Raw genomic sequence first — 22,075 nt, 5'->3', positions numbered from 1 at the left:
GAGGACAATTTCACACCACCCACCTACAGGCACTCAAGCTCCTTCACATCCCTTACAACCAACTTATAGAGGCAAGCTCCTTGAAAGGAGACAAGCTCAGCTCAAATAATGCCAAGGCACTTGAATGCACAATTTGCATCAGGGATCTGTTTTCTGCACTGAAGAGATGGGCAAGTGAACCAGCCAGCTAAATTAGATGCTGAAAGGTAGGCAGGGAAAACATCACCCTAACTTCAAGATCAAACCTCAAGGGGCTCTGTTTGAGATGTGCTGTTTGTGAGGATGTGAAAAGCAGGCAGCTAAAGTATCCTTTTTGCCCCATCCAATTAAAGTGGGGAGGGGGGAAAAAAAAACCAAGGCATGTTTTCTTTGTGGACAGATGGCTGTGATCACTATTTTACTTCAAAGAAACTCAACTAGCTACTAACACCTACGGTGTTAGTTTATTAGGGAGTAGTAGAATACCTACTTTTATAAAGTTTAGCTTATGACAGAGCTCAAATTACCACAATAACACATTGCACTGGGTAGAAATGAAGAATCATCAGATTTAACTTGTCAGCAAGTACAATGTTCCCTATGTGCAGCAAGGCACTTTACATTCAGCAGAGGTGCAAGAGCAACCTTTGCATGTCTTCTAAACAGATGAGTTCAAACAATTAAAAAAGACAGAAGTTAAATGTGTAAGTCTGGTCAAGTCCCTTCTCCATATTATAAATACATCACAACTGTGAATTAGAAGCACAAGGAAGGCACCAACTCATTTCAAGGTTTTTAGCTAGAGCTTTTAACATTCACTACCAACTCAAAAGGTCAGCCACGACCTGTTCACAGCTCTTACAAAGACAGAAAAATTAACTCTTGTTTTAAAAACTTAAAGGAGACGTGTGTGCGCATTTATTGTACATGTTTTAATAGATTCCAAGTTTAAGCCATTGTAATGTGACCAGCATGTGAAAATTCGTATTAAAAGCAAAAAGGGAAAAATAGAAATACCCTTAGCCATCACTATAAATACACCAGCAATTTTAATTAATTCACAATAGCAGATTCTCGGGTTCGCTTTTCACAATGAGTCATTCAAAACGTACAGGAAAAACATCTCGGAAGTTCACCTAAAAAAGAACAACTGTTAGCAGCAAGCAGTTTAATTAGTTCACGCTACTCTAAGAAGTCTATCTTGTCAACGTAAGGAAAGTGAGAATTACATATTTTTTTTTTTTTGCCTTTGGTAGATAAAGGCAGAGGATTTTTTTCACCCTTCAAAGAACAGCGGTTACCACACGTACAAGTTTTGCACATTCGGAACACAGAAAATACAAGTCCATCATTGCTCTGTCTTCACAAAACAGAAAATCCACCTTTCAAGGATGCCATGTGAATAAGGTTTAAATACGAGAAGAAATGCCGACACTTGCTCTTCAGCCCAAATTCAGGCTCCCTCCAAAGAGTGTGAAACTACCGGGGTTTTTCATCCAGCTCAGTGAAAGCAGCAGCATCTTATTGACAGGGTCGAACCCCTCTACTCATCTCAGTGGCCAAGGTTAGACTCTTTCTGCAGAAGTAGGAGGAGAAGGAATTGTTGCCACCTCAGCAGCATGCAATCCCGGGAAAACAAAGGGGATTCCCATTGTCATTGTCTTCATCTGCAGCTGATCATCACCAGCACTAGCAAGGCAGTAGCTTGCGCAGTTATCTCCACAGCGGGCAATGTCACAACCCGACCAACAGCACAAACTACTACCTCAGCCAGGGCCCTGGTGTACCCGACCCCTTCTGGAAGGGGGAAACGAGCAGACAGACAACACAGCAACGATAAATGAAATTAGAGGGAAAAAACAGCAGAAAGATAAAAGGGCTCTGGGGTCTTTTGATGATCCTCGTCTCCTTTATCTGCTGCAGACATCAACCAGACTCCTCTCGCCTGACTGTGAAAAGCAAAGGGAAACCCCGCCCAGCTCCCTCCCCAGCATTGCCCTTTTCCTTGCATGACCTGAAACCGACGGGAAGAGCTTCATTTATCAGATACATTACAGACCCCAGCTGGTACAGTAAAGATCACGTTTAATTTCAAACAGCCACAGTTCCGCAAGCCTATAACAGATGGGGCGGGGAAGGGAAGGAGGGGAGGGAAAGAAGAAAGGAGAGAAAACAGAATGTGGGGGGGGGATGGGGTGCAAGAGACACAGCAGACAGACAACCCCGCACGCTGACCCCCCCCACCCAGCCCGCTTCAGCCGCCCTTCTTACCCACCCTCCGCAGGCACCGCAGCCGCACTTGCCCGCGCCGCCCCTCCCTGCACCACGGCCATCCACCGGCCCCGCCAGCCCCAGCTCCAGCATCGGGTAGCCCGCGGAGAGTGCGGAGCAGCCTTCTCTTCCCTGCCCGCCCGCCCTGTCCGCAGCTGACCTCCCGCCACCCCCGCCTTCAGGGCCCCAGCGGCCAGTTCACCCGCTCCCCGCAGAGGCGGAGGCGATGGGGCCATGGCGCTCCCGTCTCAGCCCCCGCTCTCCCCAACACGCGTCGCGCCGCTCCCCGGGCCGAAGCGGCCCGAGAAGGACCCCAACCCGGCCGCCCAGCGGGGAGCCCTCGCCGCCTCTCCCGGTGGGGCGGAGGGAGCCGAGCCCTCGGGCAAGGGCGGCGGGGCGCAGGCCAGAGGGTCGGGAAGGGGGAAGCTCTCGCCTTGCTGAGGCCGCAGACAAAGGAGGCGCCGGGCGGCCGCCGCGGCACCGCTCCCGCCGCGGCTCCATCCCTCGCCGCTGCCGCCGCCTGTGTGTCCGGCTGAACCATAGAGATCATTTAAGGCGGGGGGGGAGAGAGGGGCTCATCCGCTGCCCACGTGACTGGACATGTCACTCACCCGGCCGACGCCATCTTGAAGAGGGAGGGGGAAGGCTGGAAGTCAAGATGGCGCGGGACGGCGGGAAGTCGCTATTCACAGACGGATGCTGCGCCACACTACTGCGGCTCTGCCTTCGATTCCCGCCGGACTGCGCAGGAGGGTGTTACGCTCTTCCAGGGGGGATGCCGGGAGGGGAAGAATCTCCCGCTCTCGATCCGGGGCTCCCTAACAACAGCGGGAAACGCTGCGGCCGGAGCGGGGCCCACGGGAAGCGTAGGCGGGGCGAGAGGGAACATACGCCCTTAAGCTGGGGCTTTTTCACTAGAGACACCACCTGAGAGCTGCACGGTACCAGGGACGGACCAAAAGCCCCTTTAAAGCTGTGGGTGGCGGGGGGCCCCCATCGGGCAGGAGAGGGTCCGGTGCCCCAGCGTTGACCGGAGACGCGTTCGGCAGAACATGGTGAAAGCTGCCGAGTGGCACTGAAATGTTCCTGTACTGTCTGATTACACTGCGTTTAGTCACAGTAGTAAAGAGACAGCTGTCCCAACTCAACGTTCGTGCAACGTAACGAGGTCCCGAGTGACCGAGAGGGAAGCGCGGCTGGACTGGGGCAGGAAGCGTCTCCTCACAGCACGCAAGGCAAAGAGGCCACTGGCCTTGGAAGCACAAAGCAAAAATTGCAGTCTTGCAGTTGCTGCCTCTAGGCTTTAACTTTTAACACGAACTGGTTTCACGCTCTCAAGCTTTTCCTCTTGTACAAGTAGAATACATGGAAGCTCTTTTACTACTAAATGGAAATAGGCTGGTGGATGATTACCCTGTACCAGGAACGGACCTCAAATTAGACTCCAAACCTCATTACAAGTTCACAGAAATTGCAAACACATTTTTAGCCTTTGTTTTGGCTTTCACCACCAGTGTATCATAGGAACAAAGCTATTGAAAAAGCTACCAATACACAAAAGGAACAAAGCCTGCAGGAGTTAAATCTATAGGTCAGTTTACAAAGACTGTATAAACATCAGTGATGCAGAATATGGAAATAACCCAGTTTGCACTCAGGCCTCAAACAAAATGCAATAATCCTGCAGCTTCCAGTGCAAAACTATGAGTTCAGAATAAAACGCAATGCTTTTGGTGACAGACAGCTTGCAACAAATCTGTAGTTGAGAAAGTCACGCTAGAATGCAGCCAAAACATTGCCACCATAAAGGCAATGATAAAAATCACTTTATGATCGTCTAGCTCCCCATTTTTAAAGTTGCTAACTATATTAAGCACCAGGCATGATTAAATCACTGATTGCATGTTTAGAAGAGATTTAAAACAGTGACATTGCACTGGGGAAAACGTGCCAGGAGTTTCTGCGTGCTTATAAAGCACATACGGTTTTGATACAAGTTAAAGATTCTACAGCTGAGAAAATGGAAGCACCTCATAACTTGGAGGCCTATGCTTCTGGTTCTGGAAGGGACTATTTGATCTCATTCACACCACTTTCTCCCAATTCTTGTTCTCCTATGCAAAGCCCTGCAATATTATTTTTCACTGGGACAGACATTTCTCACTGAGGGATGAGAAATTCATATGCCAAAAATAAGCACTCAGGCACCAAGTTACAACTATCAGAAGCACCTATAACCTTGCTGATAGGAAACAATAGTGTAGAAAGCAGCAGCTGAATTTTATATAAAAATAAACCAGAAAAATCCTCAGATTTTGTGTGTATCAGGGCTGCTCATTGAGTTCATGAACACAATAATGTCATGTGCTTGTCCAAATTGGGGAACCTATGGAAAACCAAGACACAGCAGTAGCAAGGAGAATTTAAGGTTCAGAAAGAGCTCTATTTTCTACAGTAACTGTTCAGCTCTTAAGTCTTCATCTGAGTATTTAGACTAATGCTATGACTACAAGGAAGCATGTTGTCCCTTGAAGAGACAGGACATAAGTAAACACTTGAATATGATCTTGATGAAGATAAAAAAACAACCAAGCCTCTAAGGGGAGCTCAAAAAAACCCTGACAGCACCATCAACACATTGCAGTAGCAAAGTCAGTTGCATTTACTGTGGCTAGCTGAGCCACTGACAGAGATGTCTCTTCCCTATTTTGAGATGTCAAAAGTGAACTGATGAAACCCCACGAAACACCAGATGCCATAAAGCAGCATAGCAGTCTATGTGACCTCTTTTAGGACAGAATGGGTCTTCTGCTGTGCCTGCCTATTTGTCCTCCCTGATTGCAAATGAAAGGCAGGCTAGTTATCTTGGGATAGACCTCAAAATTTCAGCTACCTACATGTGCCTCTCCAGGCAAATACTCCACACTGCCTCTCAAGTTTGATTACAGCTGGAATGATCAAGTCAAAAGGGACTTGTTTTTAATAGCGATTTAAATAAGCAGGGAACTATATTTTAAAGCTTATTTTGCATCTGTATTTATCTCTCCTAAAACATTAGTTTTACTGCTTCATTAGCAATTGTTTGAATGTTTGCTTGCAGTTAAAAGTAGTCATCATTGCACTAAGATTGGGAACTTTTTATAACTGGGGAATATGTATTACGTAGTTAACATCCCTATAGCTTATTAGATGCTAACTGGTTACATTTTATCAGGAAATGGTTGAGTCAATTCTTTCTTCATTATTTAACACTGCATTAGTTTTCAGAGAGATGTATTTGGCAAAGTAAAACAATGTGAAAAAACAGCACTCAGAGTAATTCTTCCCCAGAGTGACCTGTTTTAAATGTACTTGGTATATTCATGGAATATATCTTGTCAACAAAGAGGATAGAATTATTTTCTTCTGACTGGCACTGCCTTCAGCTTTCAGGTACAGCAGATTCTGCCTTCACAGATCTATCCTATGTAGGGTAGGGGAGAAAACCCCACACTTTTTCAACTCCTAATCCATTTCCAAGTTTGAACTAGTTTGACTTGAGCTGATTAAAGTGCAAGAAGCAGCTACTACTGTTAGATTGTGGTTTAGCACTTCAGAAACTTGCTTCCTGATTCTTAATAAAGAGGATGGGTTTTGAGTTACTCCGCTCATCAGTTCAGTGCATTCTCTTTAAGGTATCATAAACTATACAGCTGTAACAGAGGCCTTTGATTTAATACTTTGAGAGAAAATACTTAAATCAGTCTCTTCTAAAATAAATGTTTATCTTTCCTCATTTGTTCTAGGGCAGTACTATAGAGACACTAGGGCTCATTTTAGTGGTAAGATAGTACTGTGTTATCCTACAGTGCCAAGCCCTGAGGCACGAACACATGTTCAGCAAAGTAGATCTGCAAGTAATAGTTGTGATATACTCCAGAAACCAGTTCTTTGTGCATGTACATGCCAGCAGTACGATGCACATCATATTCCTGTCCCATTCCACGTTTTCTCATGAGAGAGGCTGATTAAAACCAGACTGCACTCCATCCTGTTTAAAGGTCCTCTGTTGATGGCAATCCATTTTTGGCTGCCATTTTTCTATCTCTTGCTCTCCCCCTTATGACCAGGCATCAGTCTGTCATGTGATGGGGGAAAAGTGTGAGTCTCTTCTGGTAAGAATAAGCAAGTCCTTGGCAACTTTAGTACTTCCTAGTAAGAAATGGTTAACATTAAAAACAACAGACCAGATGACATCAAATTTCCAACAGTCTCCCATTCTCTGCAGTCTCAAAGCTCTCAATGTCAGAAATATCACTAGTCATGGAGACTCATGCCAAGTTTAAGGCCGATATAATGTACACAGAGAGCAGTAGTGGTGATTTCAGATTGAAGAACAGGGTCTTCAATAACAAAACTGCAAAGGAATCATCTTTCTTATTTATCTATTGACAATCCCTTCTAAAAACAGGCCAAAAAATCCTCAGCACCATTGAACTGTCAGACAGTATGGGCTGAGGCCTTTGAATGTGTTTCACACGCAGTATTTTTGATAGAAGAAAGAGATGGTAACTGTATCTAACTTGTCCTTTCTGTAAGGAACATGCTTCAGGTGAAAAGAGGATTACAGTGCTGACAAAATTTCTTGAAGAGTTCTTATGTTAGGCATCTGGACCACCACCAGAAATAAACATGTTAAGGGGAGATGCTCAAATCCCCTAATCGTCCTCGTGACTCTCCATTCGACTCTCTCTAGCAGATCTCTGTCTCTCTTGAACTGGGGAGCCCAAAACTGGACACAGTGCTCCAGGTGTGGTCTCACCAGGGCAGAGTAGATGGGGAGAAGAACCTCCCTAGATCTGATAGACACTTTTCTTGATGCACCCCAGGATACCATTGCCCTCTTGGCCACAAGGGCACATTGCTGTCCATCAGGAACCCAAGGTCTTTCTCCATGGAGATACTTCCCAGCAGGGCATCCGTTAACCTGTAATGGTGCCTGTTATTCCTCCCCAGGTGCAGGACTCTGCACCTGTCCTTACTGAACTTCATGAGATTTGCCTTCACCCAGCTCTTCAGATCTGGTTGGATGGCTGCACAGCCTGACAGGGCGGTGGCCACCCCTCTGAGTTTTGTACCACCAGCAAACATAGCCTACATTGTTACCTGAAATATTTTGAAGTGTGATTAGAGACCAAGTGTTTGATACATAACTGAATAAATGGACATTTATTTACTTAAATAAAGTTTTGAGTGAATGTCTTAAAGACAATTGCACAATCACTGTATAGATTAAATGGTATAATACCCAATTGTGGCTTATGCACAGAAATTTATCAGAGGAAGTTGATAATAAAAAAACTTACTGCTTATGAAATGTTAAAACTTGTTTTATACTTCTACTATTAACAACCTGCAAAATGTTTTCAGATCTAAGTCTTAGTGCCTTTCATGATAGCTGTTTACGCTGACAGCCATTCTAACATTGAAGCAATTTTCTCAGGAAAATCATCAAATGTTTTGAAATTCCAGTCTCCAAGAAGGCTGGCAAAATTCAATAGATAAAAGCTGATTGTGGCTTAACAGCAGCATCTTAGAGTCATCTGGCTGAAATTAGACAAAGTTTATGTGACTTTATCATAGCAAGTACTTATCAGTTGTTATGCATGTAATGTGTATCTTGCTGATGCTAACAGCAGATCTTAAGTTTTACTTGTCAGGAAACAAATTGTCAGGCCAGTTCTTCTATCATTTCCATTTTGCTCCTAAAAAGTTAAAGCATTATTTTTTGCCTTTTTTTTAATTCAGTCATCTGGTACTTCTCTTGTTTTGATGATCTTAAAAAATTCTCAGATTGGTTCTTTAAAAATAGGCAAGTAATTCTTCAGGCCCACTCAATTTGACAACACATAGCTGTTCTCTATCCTGTTTTCCTTTCTCTAGGTAAGCTTTTCAGTCTCTGTCATTCATGTCAATTGCATAAGCAGTATATTGGCAGTTGATTTTTGAAGTTTTTAATCAGTCATCATTGTAACAACAAAAATCCAACACACAGATTGCAACGCTGAACCAAACACATGATCATTTGAGCCATCCTCTTTTAAGTACTCAGCACTTTTGTTAGCACCAATCTTTCGCTACTTCTGCATTTATTCTGTCAGTTGACAGCTGTATCTCGTCTACTTTCATCCTTATCTGTCAATACTGTTCTTTGGTAGTATCTGAATTTCCACCTCCTGTACTTCACCCCTTGTGTCTGAATTCAATGGAATTCCTAATTTAACTAAGCTGGTGTCTTATTACAGCTAGTCTCAGTCTCCTGCACTGGGATATACTTTCAGTCATGACTTTTGCATCTCCAAGGAACTCTCTTACCTCCTCAGTTCCTTTCTTCCCTCAGATTTGTCTCCTGTGAGATCTTACCCCTACCAATTTGCTGAAGTCTGCCTTCTTGAAATCCAGTGATTTTTCATGTTCTCCCTCCACCCTAAGAATCATGAATATTTAATTTCACTGTCTTTCTTGCACAAGCTAAGCTGTCTTAAACCATCAATATATTTTCCTCACTTTGCTGTAGTCATTGATCCCAGCAACTGGTTCCTTGAGGGTGTAACACTGTCTGTCCTAAATCAGACAGCAATCAGATACTTCTAAGGTTACCTAAACCTGAACACTACAACTCAGCTATGAATCAAGATTTGATTTGATGAGTTCTTAAAATATGACATAACCTTCATGTGAGGAAAATATTCTTATCCAGGAAGTGTACTATTTACATGCTGATGCAGAAGTCCTACTGATGGTCTCTGAGAAGCTCTTTCCTAAGACAAACTAAACACTGCACAACCTTACTAAATTTATTCACAACCTGCAGCCAGGAAAAACTGTCCACGTCCTGTTGGCCGTGCAGTAGAGTTACTCAGTAAGCTGCAGGAATCAGTGAGTTCAAACAGTTTATATCCTACCTAAGCATTTTTACCTACAGGAGAAGCTGGAGATAAAAAAAAATCCTGAGTCTCACCTGCATGTGCAAACACTAATCATTAAGAGAGAATCTGGTTTTGTACCAAAGCAGGCTCATAGTGAGCAACTATGCTTTATCTCAGAGTATTTTATCAACAAAACTGGGAGGCATTCCTGAGAATTCTTAAAGCAACACAGTCTCAGCTCACTAAGCTAAGTGGCAAGAAAAATACTGTTCCCTGGTACCACACAAGCCACACTGTCATAGCTGATTCCTTCACAAGGCTATAGACACACTGTACACAAACTGCACATTTTCTAATACTCCCCTTGCCCATAGAAGAGTGGCATGGAAAAGAATGGCAGAATTGAAGATCAGAATAGATTAAAAAAAAGGCAGAGTGTGTTTTATTTTCTGAAACTTCTGCATCCCTGGAAACTAGGGACATTTCTGCTAGTGATAACATCTATTGCAGATTTGGGTTTGGAGAAAGCCTGTCTCACATACTTGACATTTTTAGCAGGGGCTTTTCATGTTCCTTTCCAGAAGCAGAGCTGTGCTCTTGGGTAGAGCCTGGAAATTCTGTGTATTGCATTAGACTAGCCCCAAGTTTAGATCCCTCAGGTTCTTATCCTTTAACTGTGTTACTTAATTATTTTTTAAAAGCTAAAGTTTTAATAAAACACTGTAGCTTCTCGTGAAGCATTTTTAATTAGTCTTTTCCCAAAGAACAACCAGATCTATTTACAACTGTTCTTAGCACTCCCTGCGACAAGGCTGCTTCAAAACTTGGATTTTTATGTTGCTAACATTCACCAGAAACAGGCAAGTTCTTAAATCAAATGTTTTTTAATGAACATTAAATGTTAAATAAACCTAAAAGACCCCACTGGAATGAAAATTGCCCCTTTTCAAAATAGTTTTATGCAATGGAAGATAACCATATTAATTCTTAAGTGACTTCAAAAGACAGAAGAGAAAATAATTATTTTCAGTATGTCCCTTGTAGACTTTCTTCTATAACATACTGCTTATTCATGTTTATAAGTACAAAAAGCCACTGCTAAATCATCCAGTTCTGGTTCGATTTGATTTCCAGAGGTTCCTTCCAACCCCTACCAGTCTATGATCCTATGAACTGTTGGGTCAGAATGAATTCTTACTTTGCTGCACAGCCCAAAGTCCTCCTGATCTGAGCAGTAAGATGAAGAAATTGCAAAGGAAGAGTTTTATAGTGCTACATTTGGAGCAACTGAAAGCGTCTGGAAGTCCAAAGGAATAGCACACATCCTTTTCAACAGACAGATGATGTTCATGCTTCAGTTGGGCTTTTTTTCATTGCTGAGAGAGGCGTCAAGCAGTAACAACTCACTCTGCTTCCCCAGCAATTGTTTAGTCTTCCATTAGATACTCAGTCACAGAGGATAAGTAACTGCTACAGGAGCCTTAACTCTTGCATAAACATAAGTGTAACTTTATGGACCTCATTGCATTCATGGCCTAGTGCCTGAACAAAATGGGAATTGTGAAGAATCCACTTTTTCTTCTACATGATTGTAGGAGATGATTTGATAAACCATAAGCATTTTTAATATTTGTAATTCATTTATTCCTATCTTATTTCACATGTAGGAAATTCCCAAAGGATTATTTTCAAGAAAAGCAAACTAGAATTTCTGTAGATTCTCTCTTATAGCTATGCTTAGATAGCATTAAGAACAAGGCAAAACAACTTTAGAATGTATGTTACAGTATCTTCAGGGTGAAGAAAGAAACAGAAGAATCCTAACCAGAGTTGCTGGTTCACATTTTGTTACAATAAGCAAGGTCTCAATTATATTTATATGAACATACAAAGTGAACTATCTAGAAAGAAGAATGTTGTGAGAACAGTGCCATATAAAGGTACTACAGAATGCTTTTGTCTCAACTGCAGTATCAACTATTTCTGTTTTATTTCCTTGCCTTATCATGAAGTAAGAAACTAAGCCCCACTAAACAGGAAAAGAGGATGACAGCAGAACTCATTGCTGTATGCAAGGACACAGCTGGAACATCCTAGCATTGCCATCACAATCTGAAATTAACTTCCAAGAATTATGAATATACTCAGGTTACTAGAGTCTGAGGCTATACAACTGAGAAAAATCCAAATAATTAAATACAGTAGGCTGGGGTCTTTTGAGACAGTGCTGATCATTTTTTCCCACTTGTCAAGACTAACAGTAGAACCTCTACTGAATACAATGAAATATGAATTAAGATAACTCACTGCTGCTGAAGACACTGTGCAATACATTAAAATTTATCATGTTTTTAAAGCACAAGAAGTTACTGGCAGTAATTATCAGCCAGTGTTTTAGAAGAAAAGTCTTTTCTCCTATGCGGAAGTTCCAGCTAACTACTTTCCAAAAACTTGCCTTTCTCAGGGAATACAAATATTCCATCAATTAATATTTTGCTGATGGAAATGGAATGGTGTGCATGTATAGATACAGGCCATGTCTGTGCACTAGTTTGGATCCCAATTTAAACAAAACCTCCACCCCAGCTGCCTTGTTTGTAACTTTCTGACAGGCTCCACTCTGAGCAGCCTTGCATGTGAGCAGCTGTATCTACAGTCAGAAGGTGCATTGCTCACAAGGCGACTGCACAATGCTATTCCATCTTTGACTTGTGAAGCCTCACCTTATTTGGGAGGATTGTAGATGTCTACTCACATAGGAAATGCATAGCAAGCTGCAAATTTGAGACGAGCAACTAGTGAAAGACACAGAACTGAGCTATACAGGAACAGGTGAGAAGACAAGATGCTTTCCCCCTCCCTCAGAACAGTAGCATCCTGAACTTCTGAATGAATTTCTGTAGAATACATTGATGACCAATACTCATGTTTGCCATGTGCCAAGGAAAAGAAAGGCATTAACTTCACTAAAAATATCTTGCCTGAAGAGTTCAAGGCAAACTATGAGAAGGTTTGCCATTGGGAAAGAAGAAACAGCTCAACCTGGGTAGGAAAAAACCCAAAACAAACCATCCACAGAATACAATGATAAACTATGGAAGTGTCACAGACATACTACTGCTTGCTCTTCTCAAAAACTAGCCATGACCATGTGTGTTATGTGGCTTTAATGTCCAGTAACATTCCACAGTTCACCAAAGTACAAGGAAACAGAATGGATGTCCAGTTTGATAGGCATCACTGATGATAAGCAACTAACTACTGTAGGTTAACTTCTAAGAATAGACTTTTTATGTGAAGTTCCCAGCTTGAGGCAGCTGTTCCTTTTTCTTAGAGTTACTGTGTAATCTTAAATCCTTGTGTACATTAAGGCAATAGTCATGGCACTGAGGCCCAAGTAATCCAAAACTCTTGATAAGAATCTTCTAACAATTTAAAAACCCTTACAGTTTCTCTTTGGATTTTCAATCCATGTATTTTTTGAAGTTGAGGAGAAGAAAAAAAGTGAAGATTGTGGTTATATTTGATAAGCAATTCATGCTTATCTTATCAATCCAGCTGACATTTCTATACACACAGCTGTATCTCCTTTCTAGTTGATTTCAGTGTCACAATGCAGACCCCAGTCCTGAAAGTGTTAGTGAGTTTTACTGAATAAGCAACACTACAGATTTGAACAGAACTTGGGCATGGATCTACTCCATAGGTAACAGTAAATTAAAATAAATTTCTTCAGGACCAAGATTTACCACACTAGAAACATATGAAAATGTGACATCTAAATATTCAAGAATGCCATTTGCATCAAAGAAGCCCTAAGAATATGTAGCAAGAAGTACAACATAATAAAAAGAAACTGGTACTTCCAAGTTGGAAGAAATACTCAAGTGCTGGACAAGAAGGCACAGCAAAGGGATTAGTATTTATTCACAGACAAAATTAACCAATGAAAACCCTCTTTTCCAAACTAAGTAGCTTTGGGTTTAATTCTCAAACTACTTATACAGAGTTGAAGAAAGCTGTTTGAATACTCTCAGTATCAGCTTGCATGTCCAAAACATGCCTCCAATAGCACAGATACTATTAATTTTATAATTAAGAGGAAAGGAAGGAAAGTTAACTCATTGGTAGTTTATTTCAGAACATTCTGAAGGTTAATATCCATAGCTGGTAAAGCAGTATAAGCTCTAGGGGTCAAGAAAGACTTATACACTCTCCTTTGAAAATACAGATAAAGCTGAAGATTTGCTTGATTGGACAGAATACATCTGTATTATCACTGAAAAACCAATTAGAAACTAATTAGAAACAAACTTGCCCCCAGTTTGGTCTGTGTACCTCTTCCGAGAAATTCTGGTAAAGATAATATATTCTGAACCAAATTAATACCCTTCTTTCCTGTCCTACCCTTTGTTTAATGACCTCACAGACCTTGACTTATCTTCTACTAATGAGGAGAGCAGTTGCCAGGTTTTCACTTTCAGAATACAGATAATGTTGTTATCTGTATGTGGGACCCAGTTCTGCAGTGTACTGGGACTGCTTCTCCAAATAAGCTATTTTGACATAAATTCTATTAATGAGAAGCATTTGTTCCTTAATGTAAACTCTGTGCTCTCTAAAAGCTATCTATGCTCGACAATTAAGTTCCATGCAACTTTGGTGACCGAGAAATGTGCAAGGTCTTGAAGCCTCTTTAACATTTACTGTACTTAGAAACAGAAAGCTTTTTAAAGGGACCACTAACTGGAGCCCTATGGAAGCAAGCTGTCCAAAGCCATGCTTAGGTAACTTTATTCAGTGAGGGTATTTCTAACCCTGACCAGCTTCATAACATCTTCGACTTGAATCTCCTACAACTTTTGCATCTATTCATATGTAGCAATCAATGCCCCTTTAGCCAGGGAAGTGTACAGCAAACGGATATAGTACCAGTTCTTAGGCATGATAATCTCTTTTAATGTCTAGAAAAGACTTTAAGAAACAAAAACCTAAAAGGTAAGCTCTGAAATCCGCTGAAAGGCACCTGTCTCCTCTCCCTCTTTCTGTCTTTGCTTTGTTGCATTTGGCCTTTGTGCTTTCACATCACAGGTTAAAAATCCATTAATACAGGTGAAACATTATTGAAATAATAATTAAACAAGACTTTAAGTGCTAAGTCAGAACCTTCAAAACCAATACCACTAAAAAGTGTTTTGGTTCAACTGTGTGTTACGTTAAAGTGTAACAAATTCACGTGTACTTACTGACAAATTGTACTGCCCTTCTAAATGAGTAGTTATCTCCAAAAATACACTTCTCGTGGTTTTATATCAGACAAGAGTTTATAATTAAAAGATTAGAACAATTTGTTTGGGTTGAAAAGACATTACAAAACAAAGCACTTAAAATTATTGAACAAAATATTACAGCCAAGTATTTTGGATACTTGAAATCACCTTTCTGAGGTCATAATTGAAAGACTGTGATACCTGCCAAGAGGTTTAAAAAAGGCTAACAACCCTCAAATATGTGTTTTATTAAAGCAAGGCTGCAAGCTACAAAAATGGAGAGAGTTGAGCAGAACAAACATCTAGAAACAAAGATATTACCAAGTGAGGTATGGTAGCATTGAAGTGCTACGGCAGATTTCTGCTTATTCAAACTTATTTCAGGTCAACTACTCTGAAGTTTGAATCAGCAGACTACTGACTGCTTGCTGCAATCTTTGTTAGATGTCTAATGGGCACAGAGAAGATACATTCAATCAGGCAAAAACTAGCAACATGATCAGATATGAATGAGCATATCTGGCAATTTAGAAGGCAAACTGTTAAGTAAAAACGTAAGCATACAACTTATAATAAATACATTTTGAAGCGTTCAACATCATGGGTATTTTTTAAAAGAATTTAAATAATGCAACTATTTTATACAGAACTGTACCATTTATTATACACACAAGTATATCAGTTCCCTTTGTTTACAAAGGCTGGTTACAGATATATGGAATGTTACAGTACCATCTTGCATAAAATTTTAGTACAATTCGTACTTCAAAAAAAGGGGTGCAAAACACCAGCCTCATAAATCTGACTGAATTGAAATCGGTTTAATTACATCATTAACACATACACAACAAGCTGTACATAAGCCCACTTTTCAACCACCACTTCAAAGATACTGTAGCAAGTACATTAGATTATAAATGATTCCAACTATTTAGTTAAATTTATTAAAGGTTTGCACTGCTACTCACTCTGGAACCTTTGAGATCTAGCCTGTGTTCATGAATGACTCAGCTCTTGTTAGTACAGTTAAAAGGCAGTCAGCACTGGTTGCCAAAGTACTAGTCACAAGAGATTTCCTCGGGGAAACTCCACCCAGGAACAAAACATTTTTGGATACCTTTTTTTTTTTTCCTTCAGGAATTTAAAAAAAAGAAAAAAAAAAATTTATGGGGTCAAGATTCTCCATTCTGTACCTTGGATGCTGGTGGATGCATGAAGTCCTTAAAGGGAACCAATGCCTCTTTCAGAGCAGAGCACACTTCCGAGGACGAGCAGGTGATACATTCTACTAAAGTTGGGTACAAGGCAATAACTTGACCCCACGTGTTAGCATCAACTGCAACAAAGAAGAGATTAAATCACTCACTGCTTTCCAGATTCTTAAAATAGATTATTTTTTTCAATACCTGTATGAAGAAGGGCACATTCAATTGGTGCCTAGTGCTACATAGACACTACAACACCTGGACAGGGATTTTTGCAGGAGAGCCACACTATTTTTTTCACAGCAGCAGTAGCTGGAAGCCAGATGCAATATCCACAAAATGGTGTTACACACCTGTGGTTCTGCATATGAGTTATTCATTGTATTTTCTGGATGAAGAACTGCCAAATTGAAGATAACACTTTCATAAAATCCATAATGCACATACATTTCCTGCCTGCTTTCTTCAGCTACTGACAGAAAATTGGACGCACATTTCACTTTTGGAAACTTTCAGCAATGAGGCCACCTATTAATTCCAATAGAAAGCAGAGGGAAAAACTAGACCAGTACACAAAAATATCCATGGTAAAGTTTGTTCATGCTAACAGGTGAAATTAAACATGGTGGCATGAATCTTAATTATTGTGTCGCTTCCTTACTTTCCCCTGATTTCAGACACCGTTATTGATTCTCATGCAGAAATAAAATTATTAAAAGCTAGCAGAAATGGGGGTAAAGTGATCCTCTAATTTGTCCAGAGGTTCTTTTAGTAAGAAAGTATGCAGGAAGTTTGGCAATGCTGCCATATATGGACCAGGTGAAAAATATCTCTCATCACAGTAAGAGGGTTGTAGGGAACAGTCCAGCTGAGCTGGCTACTCTACCTCTCAAAAAGAAAGGCCCAACGTAGCACTTCAGTTGCCTTCAGGGCTCACCAAAAGGCTTTATGTATCCTGGCATAGTTCAACCTTCATCCTCCTTTCTTGGAATCCACATTATGATAAAACTGGCTGCTCAGTGATGCTTTCAGGAAACCCACCTGCCTGTGGTTTGTTGGGGTTTTTTTTGAAAGGCTGGTTGGTTGGTTTGTTTCAGAACTTAAAAAGTGTTTTTTCCTGTTCCTCATAATATCAAAAGCAGGGAGGTAGAGGGAAGTGTCATATATGCAGTTCTGCCAGAGTTGGAGAGTACAATACAGATGGTTTAACCAAGACTCCTGACTAAGTTCTCTGGTGGGAACTGTATGCATACAGTAGCAGTTTACAGGAGGAACAGGATGCAGGATTATAAATGAAGTCTTCCATTTAATTCAGCTCTTTAAATGTATTTGTCTGCCATTTACTTGGGCATCAGCGAGCTAAGACATCTTTCTCAACACAGGGAACAGGAGGTACTAGAGCAGAAGGGGAAGGAAAGCAAGATCACACATTTAATTATGTAACAGCCTGCCCATGTGTTTAACTTGTCCATCCATTTAAGAGTGCACCTACATGAACATGATCCATAATGCTCTATAAAGGTATCAGAAGAAAAACTGATCTAGCAAGCCTACTTATATTTAAGAATTCCATGAAAATTTTATGGAAGGCTTTTTGTTTGTTTCTAGAAGACATCAAGCTCTATCTTAATAAAAGAGGGCACAAATTGAAGTTTTCTATTTTATTAAACATAACTTAGAACCTTGTACTTTTAGGTACACTGAGAAAAAACTTCATGTGCTGTTTTTCTGCCTACCTGCCACCTACATATAGGCAAAATTACATAATACTAAACCTTACACATTACACTAAATATCTCTTTGTGGCAGACAATGTTATGTTGTTTAGAACCATGCTGTTTAACAATAACTTACCATTTTCAGGTTGTGTTTTTTTAAGTGAATCTATGAGGGTGCTGACAGCTTTTAAAACAAATATGATTTCTGTTACTTGTTGCCTACAAAGGGAAAAAAAAGCAAACAGTCAATTACTCATTTTTATCTCAAGACTCTACATTTTCTCTGAAACTTGCACAGCATTCAAACAAAACAACACATAAAAGGAACTCCTGAAAGGAAGCCTGCTGAAAGAAGAGTAAGAGATTAAGGTTATCATTTGTCTCTTGAGTTTCCCACCATCATTGCTGTCATCTCAGCTAGGATGGCTTTAAATTTGATACTGGAAACAGTAACAGCATACACATCTCAATCAGAAAATAGTCATGTACATGATAAAGTGTTACATGGAAATAATGCATTTCATCATTCATGATCGAAACATTCAAAAGTTAAGTGAAAGAAATTCATGTTACAGAATTTCCTGGTGCTTCAGTCAACTTTCCTGTCTCAAGAGCAATTAGTTCAGCAATGACTGGTAATGTTGCTGTTGGGATAGTTTATCTCATTTTCAAGGAGACTTTCAATTTAGAAACTACACATAGCTCTGCTGGGAATTAAGGGAAACCAGATTTCAAAATACTATGTTACAGGCATCAGTAAATGAAAATATTAGTTACAAAGTCACATTCCTATTGGCTATGTAACAGCACTCAAGCATGAATGTTTAAAGCTTTTTCAACAAAAAAAAATGGTATCCATATTTTCTTTGAAATGTCTTCCTCACAAACATTTCCCTGGCTTTAAAATTCACTCTACCCCCCCCCCCCCACTATTTTTTTAATGACTGAATGATATTTTACATGCAACCTTTTTCTCATGTAGTACTAGTAATACCTTTCATTTCCTGAAGACAATATACATACCGTGGAAGAGGACATTTGCCACTCAATCTCTCATCTTCTATGTAGCGATGCAGTACATCCTGTGACCTTTTCAGCAGCACAGAAAGTGCCATTCTAGAGATGTAGCCTTCCTGAGGCGTTGTGACTTTATTACTGAATGAAAACTGGAGCAGTGTTTCAAAACACACCTTAGAAAACTCCTCTCTCATTCGAATATCTATTTCAGCTTCTGTCAAAGTAAAACACCACATTTAATTGTGCAGAATGCCTGCCAATACAGTAAATGTTGCACTTAGGTTTATTATAGTTTGCACAAAGGCTGTCACTCCTCTAGTATTAAAAAAAGGTTAATAAGAAGAAATATTAAGAATACTAAGAAAAGAAGGCTCTGCAACCACCATAAAAATTCTAAACATGGAAGATAAAATAGACAACACATTCAGTAACATTACCTGCTTGACATTGCTTTAGTAATAAAATATATGAAATCAAGTAGAAAACCCAGCACCCCCTGTTCTACATCATAAGTACTAATATTTGGTGCTATACAATCCAAATCTTTCTCTCTCTGATGGCTTATATACATTGTTTTTCATCCTTCCAATAAAACACATACAGCTTTTTCTTAAAGGCAAGGAAAGTATCTGGCTAGGTACACCACGTCACAGAATCACAGAAAATATCCGGTTGGAAGAGACCTCCAGAATCATCCAGCCTTTGACCCAGTTTAGGGTCAATCCTAAACCAGGGCCCTAAGCACCAGGGTCTACACACTGCTTAAACACCTCCAGGGATGGTGACTCCACCACTGCCCTGGGCAGACCATTACAATGTTTGATAACCCTCTCTGTGAAGAAATATTTCCTAACATCCAGCCTGAACCTCCCCTGGTGCAGCTTGAAACCACTTCCCCATGTCCTGTCACTTGACACCAAGGAGAAGAGTCTGGCTGCCTTCTCACTCCAACCTCCCTTCAAGCAGTTGTAGAGAGCAATAAGGTCTCCCCTCAGACTCTTCTTCTCCAAGACTGAACACCCTGAGCTCCCTCAGACATGCCTTGCAGGCCATGTGCTCCAGGCCCTTCACCAGCCTCAATGCCCTTCTCTGGACATGCTTCAGAATCGCATTGTCCTTCTTGTAGCGAGGGGCCCAGAACCGAACACAGTGCTCAAGGTGTGGCCTCACCAGTGCTGAGCACAGGGAGATGCTCCTGCTGGCCAGTGTATTCCTAATGCAAGTCATATAGTTATGCTAAGGTTGTTCAGCTTTTAAAAACAGGATATATTATGTCTTACAACTGGCTGGAATTATTGTTAGAACTGTTTCAGCTGGCACAATGCAAAACAAACTATGCAGAAAGTATAAAGTAACACAAGTACAATATTATATGCACTACTGACCAGGAAGTAAGGAAACAGTTTTAAAAAGAACTGCAAATAATACTCAGCAACTTTCATGAAATAAAACACAGTTTGTAAAAGCAAGCTGCGTATCAAACGATCTGTACTCAGTGCATGCCACGGAATGTCAAGTCTTGAACAAAGTAATGAAAACGTTGAGAGTATTTATTTTCTAGCAGATTTAAACACCCTATCTTTATCATTCAGGTACCATACCTGTGAAGGAGGATGACTGAGAATGTATTGAGCCTTTATTGAGCATAGTCATTATCTGACCCACAAATTCCTTAGGAATAAAATTAGCATACGGCAGTATCTCTGTGCTGATAAGCTGCACCACCTGCAATAAATTAAATATGTTTATATTGGTTTTCTGAATAGGCAAGTGGTAATTCTAGTGTGGAGAAGACAGAAACATTCATCAAAAAAGATATGCTTGATAAAACTTCATAAAGTCTCCCAATGATAGCTTTTAACATTTGCAGTTATGTCCAAAAACTGTGGTCTTGTGTGTAACATTAAACTCGAAATAAACTTTTTTCCCCTCACTTTTGTCAGAGATGGTAAAGCAGTTATCACTCAGATGACCACTGACATTTGAAGTACGTTCTTCCAATTGAATTTATGGCTTTGAAAAGAGAAGACCTAGCACTAGGAAATCTCCCTCTAACCCAATTCAATATCTTCACTATGACATAAAAACATATATCACATGTTTACACCGTGACATCTGCAAAGCACAACAAGTTAATTATCTAAACAAGCTTGGGGCAATGCACATTAACTGCCATTCAGGAACAAAGTGGGTTTAGAACTCCATAAATTAATGCATTAGATTTCAAAGAGTTCTGCTCACTGCAGACAGCACTGCTCCCGCTTTTTATCCGGACATCTTTGTGGATCTTGAGCTGCCAACTCTGGAGAGATGACAGGCAATCAAACACAGATATTGCCATGTCTTCTCTATAACTCCTTTTCCTTTGTACCCTTAATCCCTGGTCTGCTATATCTCCTTATCATGAAGTGAAAGAAAACCAGTCCCTCTTCATTCCACATGTCATGTTCTCTTAATTTCTCCATCTTTGTGTGGCCAAACATGACTCTTTTACAACTACAGTGACCTCTGTACTGCACAACCAAGGCATCATTTCTTCATTCATGCACAAACTTTTTAGCATTGACAACACATCTGGAGGGTAACAATGTCGTTGTTGCTTGAATGCACCCCTTCAACACAGCAAGCACTCACTTTAGATTTAATTGCCAGCTTCCTCCATAGTTTACAATTACCTGGGTAATTGCTTGGCAATAACCTAATAAGTAAAATCCAATAATGGGTTAGAGGCAGAAACAAGTTCTGGCTTATCCATTCTGTGCTGTTTTAAACTTGAGTGGACAGTAGTTGTTTTGGACATGCTGCTTCCTACTTTTTGCATAACTCTGAAGCAGCCAAATTCCAAGCCCATGAATAGCCTACCTCGTATTCAAAAAGGAAAACCATACCACAGAAAAATAAAGAATAGGTAACTTTCAAAACAATTATTTCATAACCAAATGCAGTCTGTGGCTAGAACTCCCTCATGTTTGACAGTGTATTTCTTAGAGTCTCCTTACCTCAACATCAATGCTCTCATTCTTCTGAAATTCTTGAATGGAGAGGTTATCGGGAGGTGTACTAGAAATAAACATACTACGTTATAGTTTTAAACTCATGTGTATAGAGGTAAGGATGAGAAAATGCATTCCATTTAAAGTTTTCAGAAGCATCAAGTTGGTACTATCATTTTAGAATAAAATCTTATGAATAATGATGACAAAAATGATTCATATGGAAAAAAAAGGTAGTAAACCACTAAAACTTGAGTGGTTACAACTAATGGGTCTGCATAAGGACTTGCATCACCAGCATGCATTTTGTATGTGCAATAGTTGTAATACCTGTTTTAGATGACTCTCTGAAGTGTGATTCATTAGGGAATCACACTTTAATTACATCTTACCTACTCTCTTAGTATGCAAGAAAAGAGACATTTGATTTTAAGCAGCACATCTGTACAAAATTGTTAGCTTTCATTTTCTTCTGCACTAATGAAAGATACTTTTCATTAATTGCTTTGTCTTTTTGCTTGATAACTAAAATGATTTATTTGTTCTCATTCTTAAAGAATTTGCTGAAGAGAGAAACACATTTTCCAAACAAGAGAACATTTCCACATAACTCTGAAGAAGTTCAGAACCTTGTGCAGTTCTTGGATTGGATATCCCACTGCTGTCTGGGCACTCCTACAACTACCTGAAGGGAGGTTGTAGCCAGGTTGGGGC

General features: G+C 40.2%; 1 protein-coding gene across 2 annotated transcripts in view; it reads right to left on the bottom strand.

The window, feature by feature from the left end:
• Positions 1-15,556: 15,556 nt before the first annotated feature.
• MON2 (MON2 homolog, regulator of endosome-to-Golgi trafficking) overlaps positions 15,557-22,075 on the bottom strand; it is a 77,825-nt gene continuing 71,306 nt past the window's right edge. For both annotated transcript variants that reach the window (XM_054178299.1, XM_054178300.1), the window contains 5 exons: positions 21,368-21,428; positions 19,970-20,093; positions 18,375-18,582; positions 17,488-17,570; positions 15,557-15,764 (listed from right to left, as the gene is read on the bottom strand). In XM_054178299.1, coding sequence (XP_054034274.1) covers positions 15,601-15,764; positions 17,488-17,570; positions 18,375-18,582; positions 19,970-20,093; positions 21,368-21,428 — 640 coding nt within the window. In that variant the 3' untranslated portion in view covers positions 15,557-15,600. The remainder of the gene's footprint in view (positions 15,765-17,487; positions 17,571-18,374; positions 18,583-19,969; positions 20,094-21,367; positions 21,429-22,075) is intronic.

The sequence above is a fragment of the Dryobates pubescens genome, chromosome Z (genome assembly GCF_014839835.1).
Source record: "Dryobates pubescens isolate bDryPub1 chromosome Z, bDryPub1.pri, whole genome shotgun sequence".
Taxonomy (NCBI): domain Eukaryota; kingdom Metazoa; phylum Chordata; class Aves; order Piciformes; family Picidae; genus Dryobates; species Dryobates pubescens.
The sequence above is the reverse complement of the archived record's forward strand: the minus strand, read 5'-3'. Positions and strand labels throughout refer to the sequence as shown.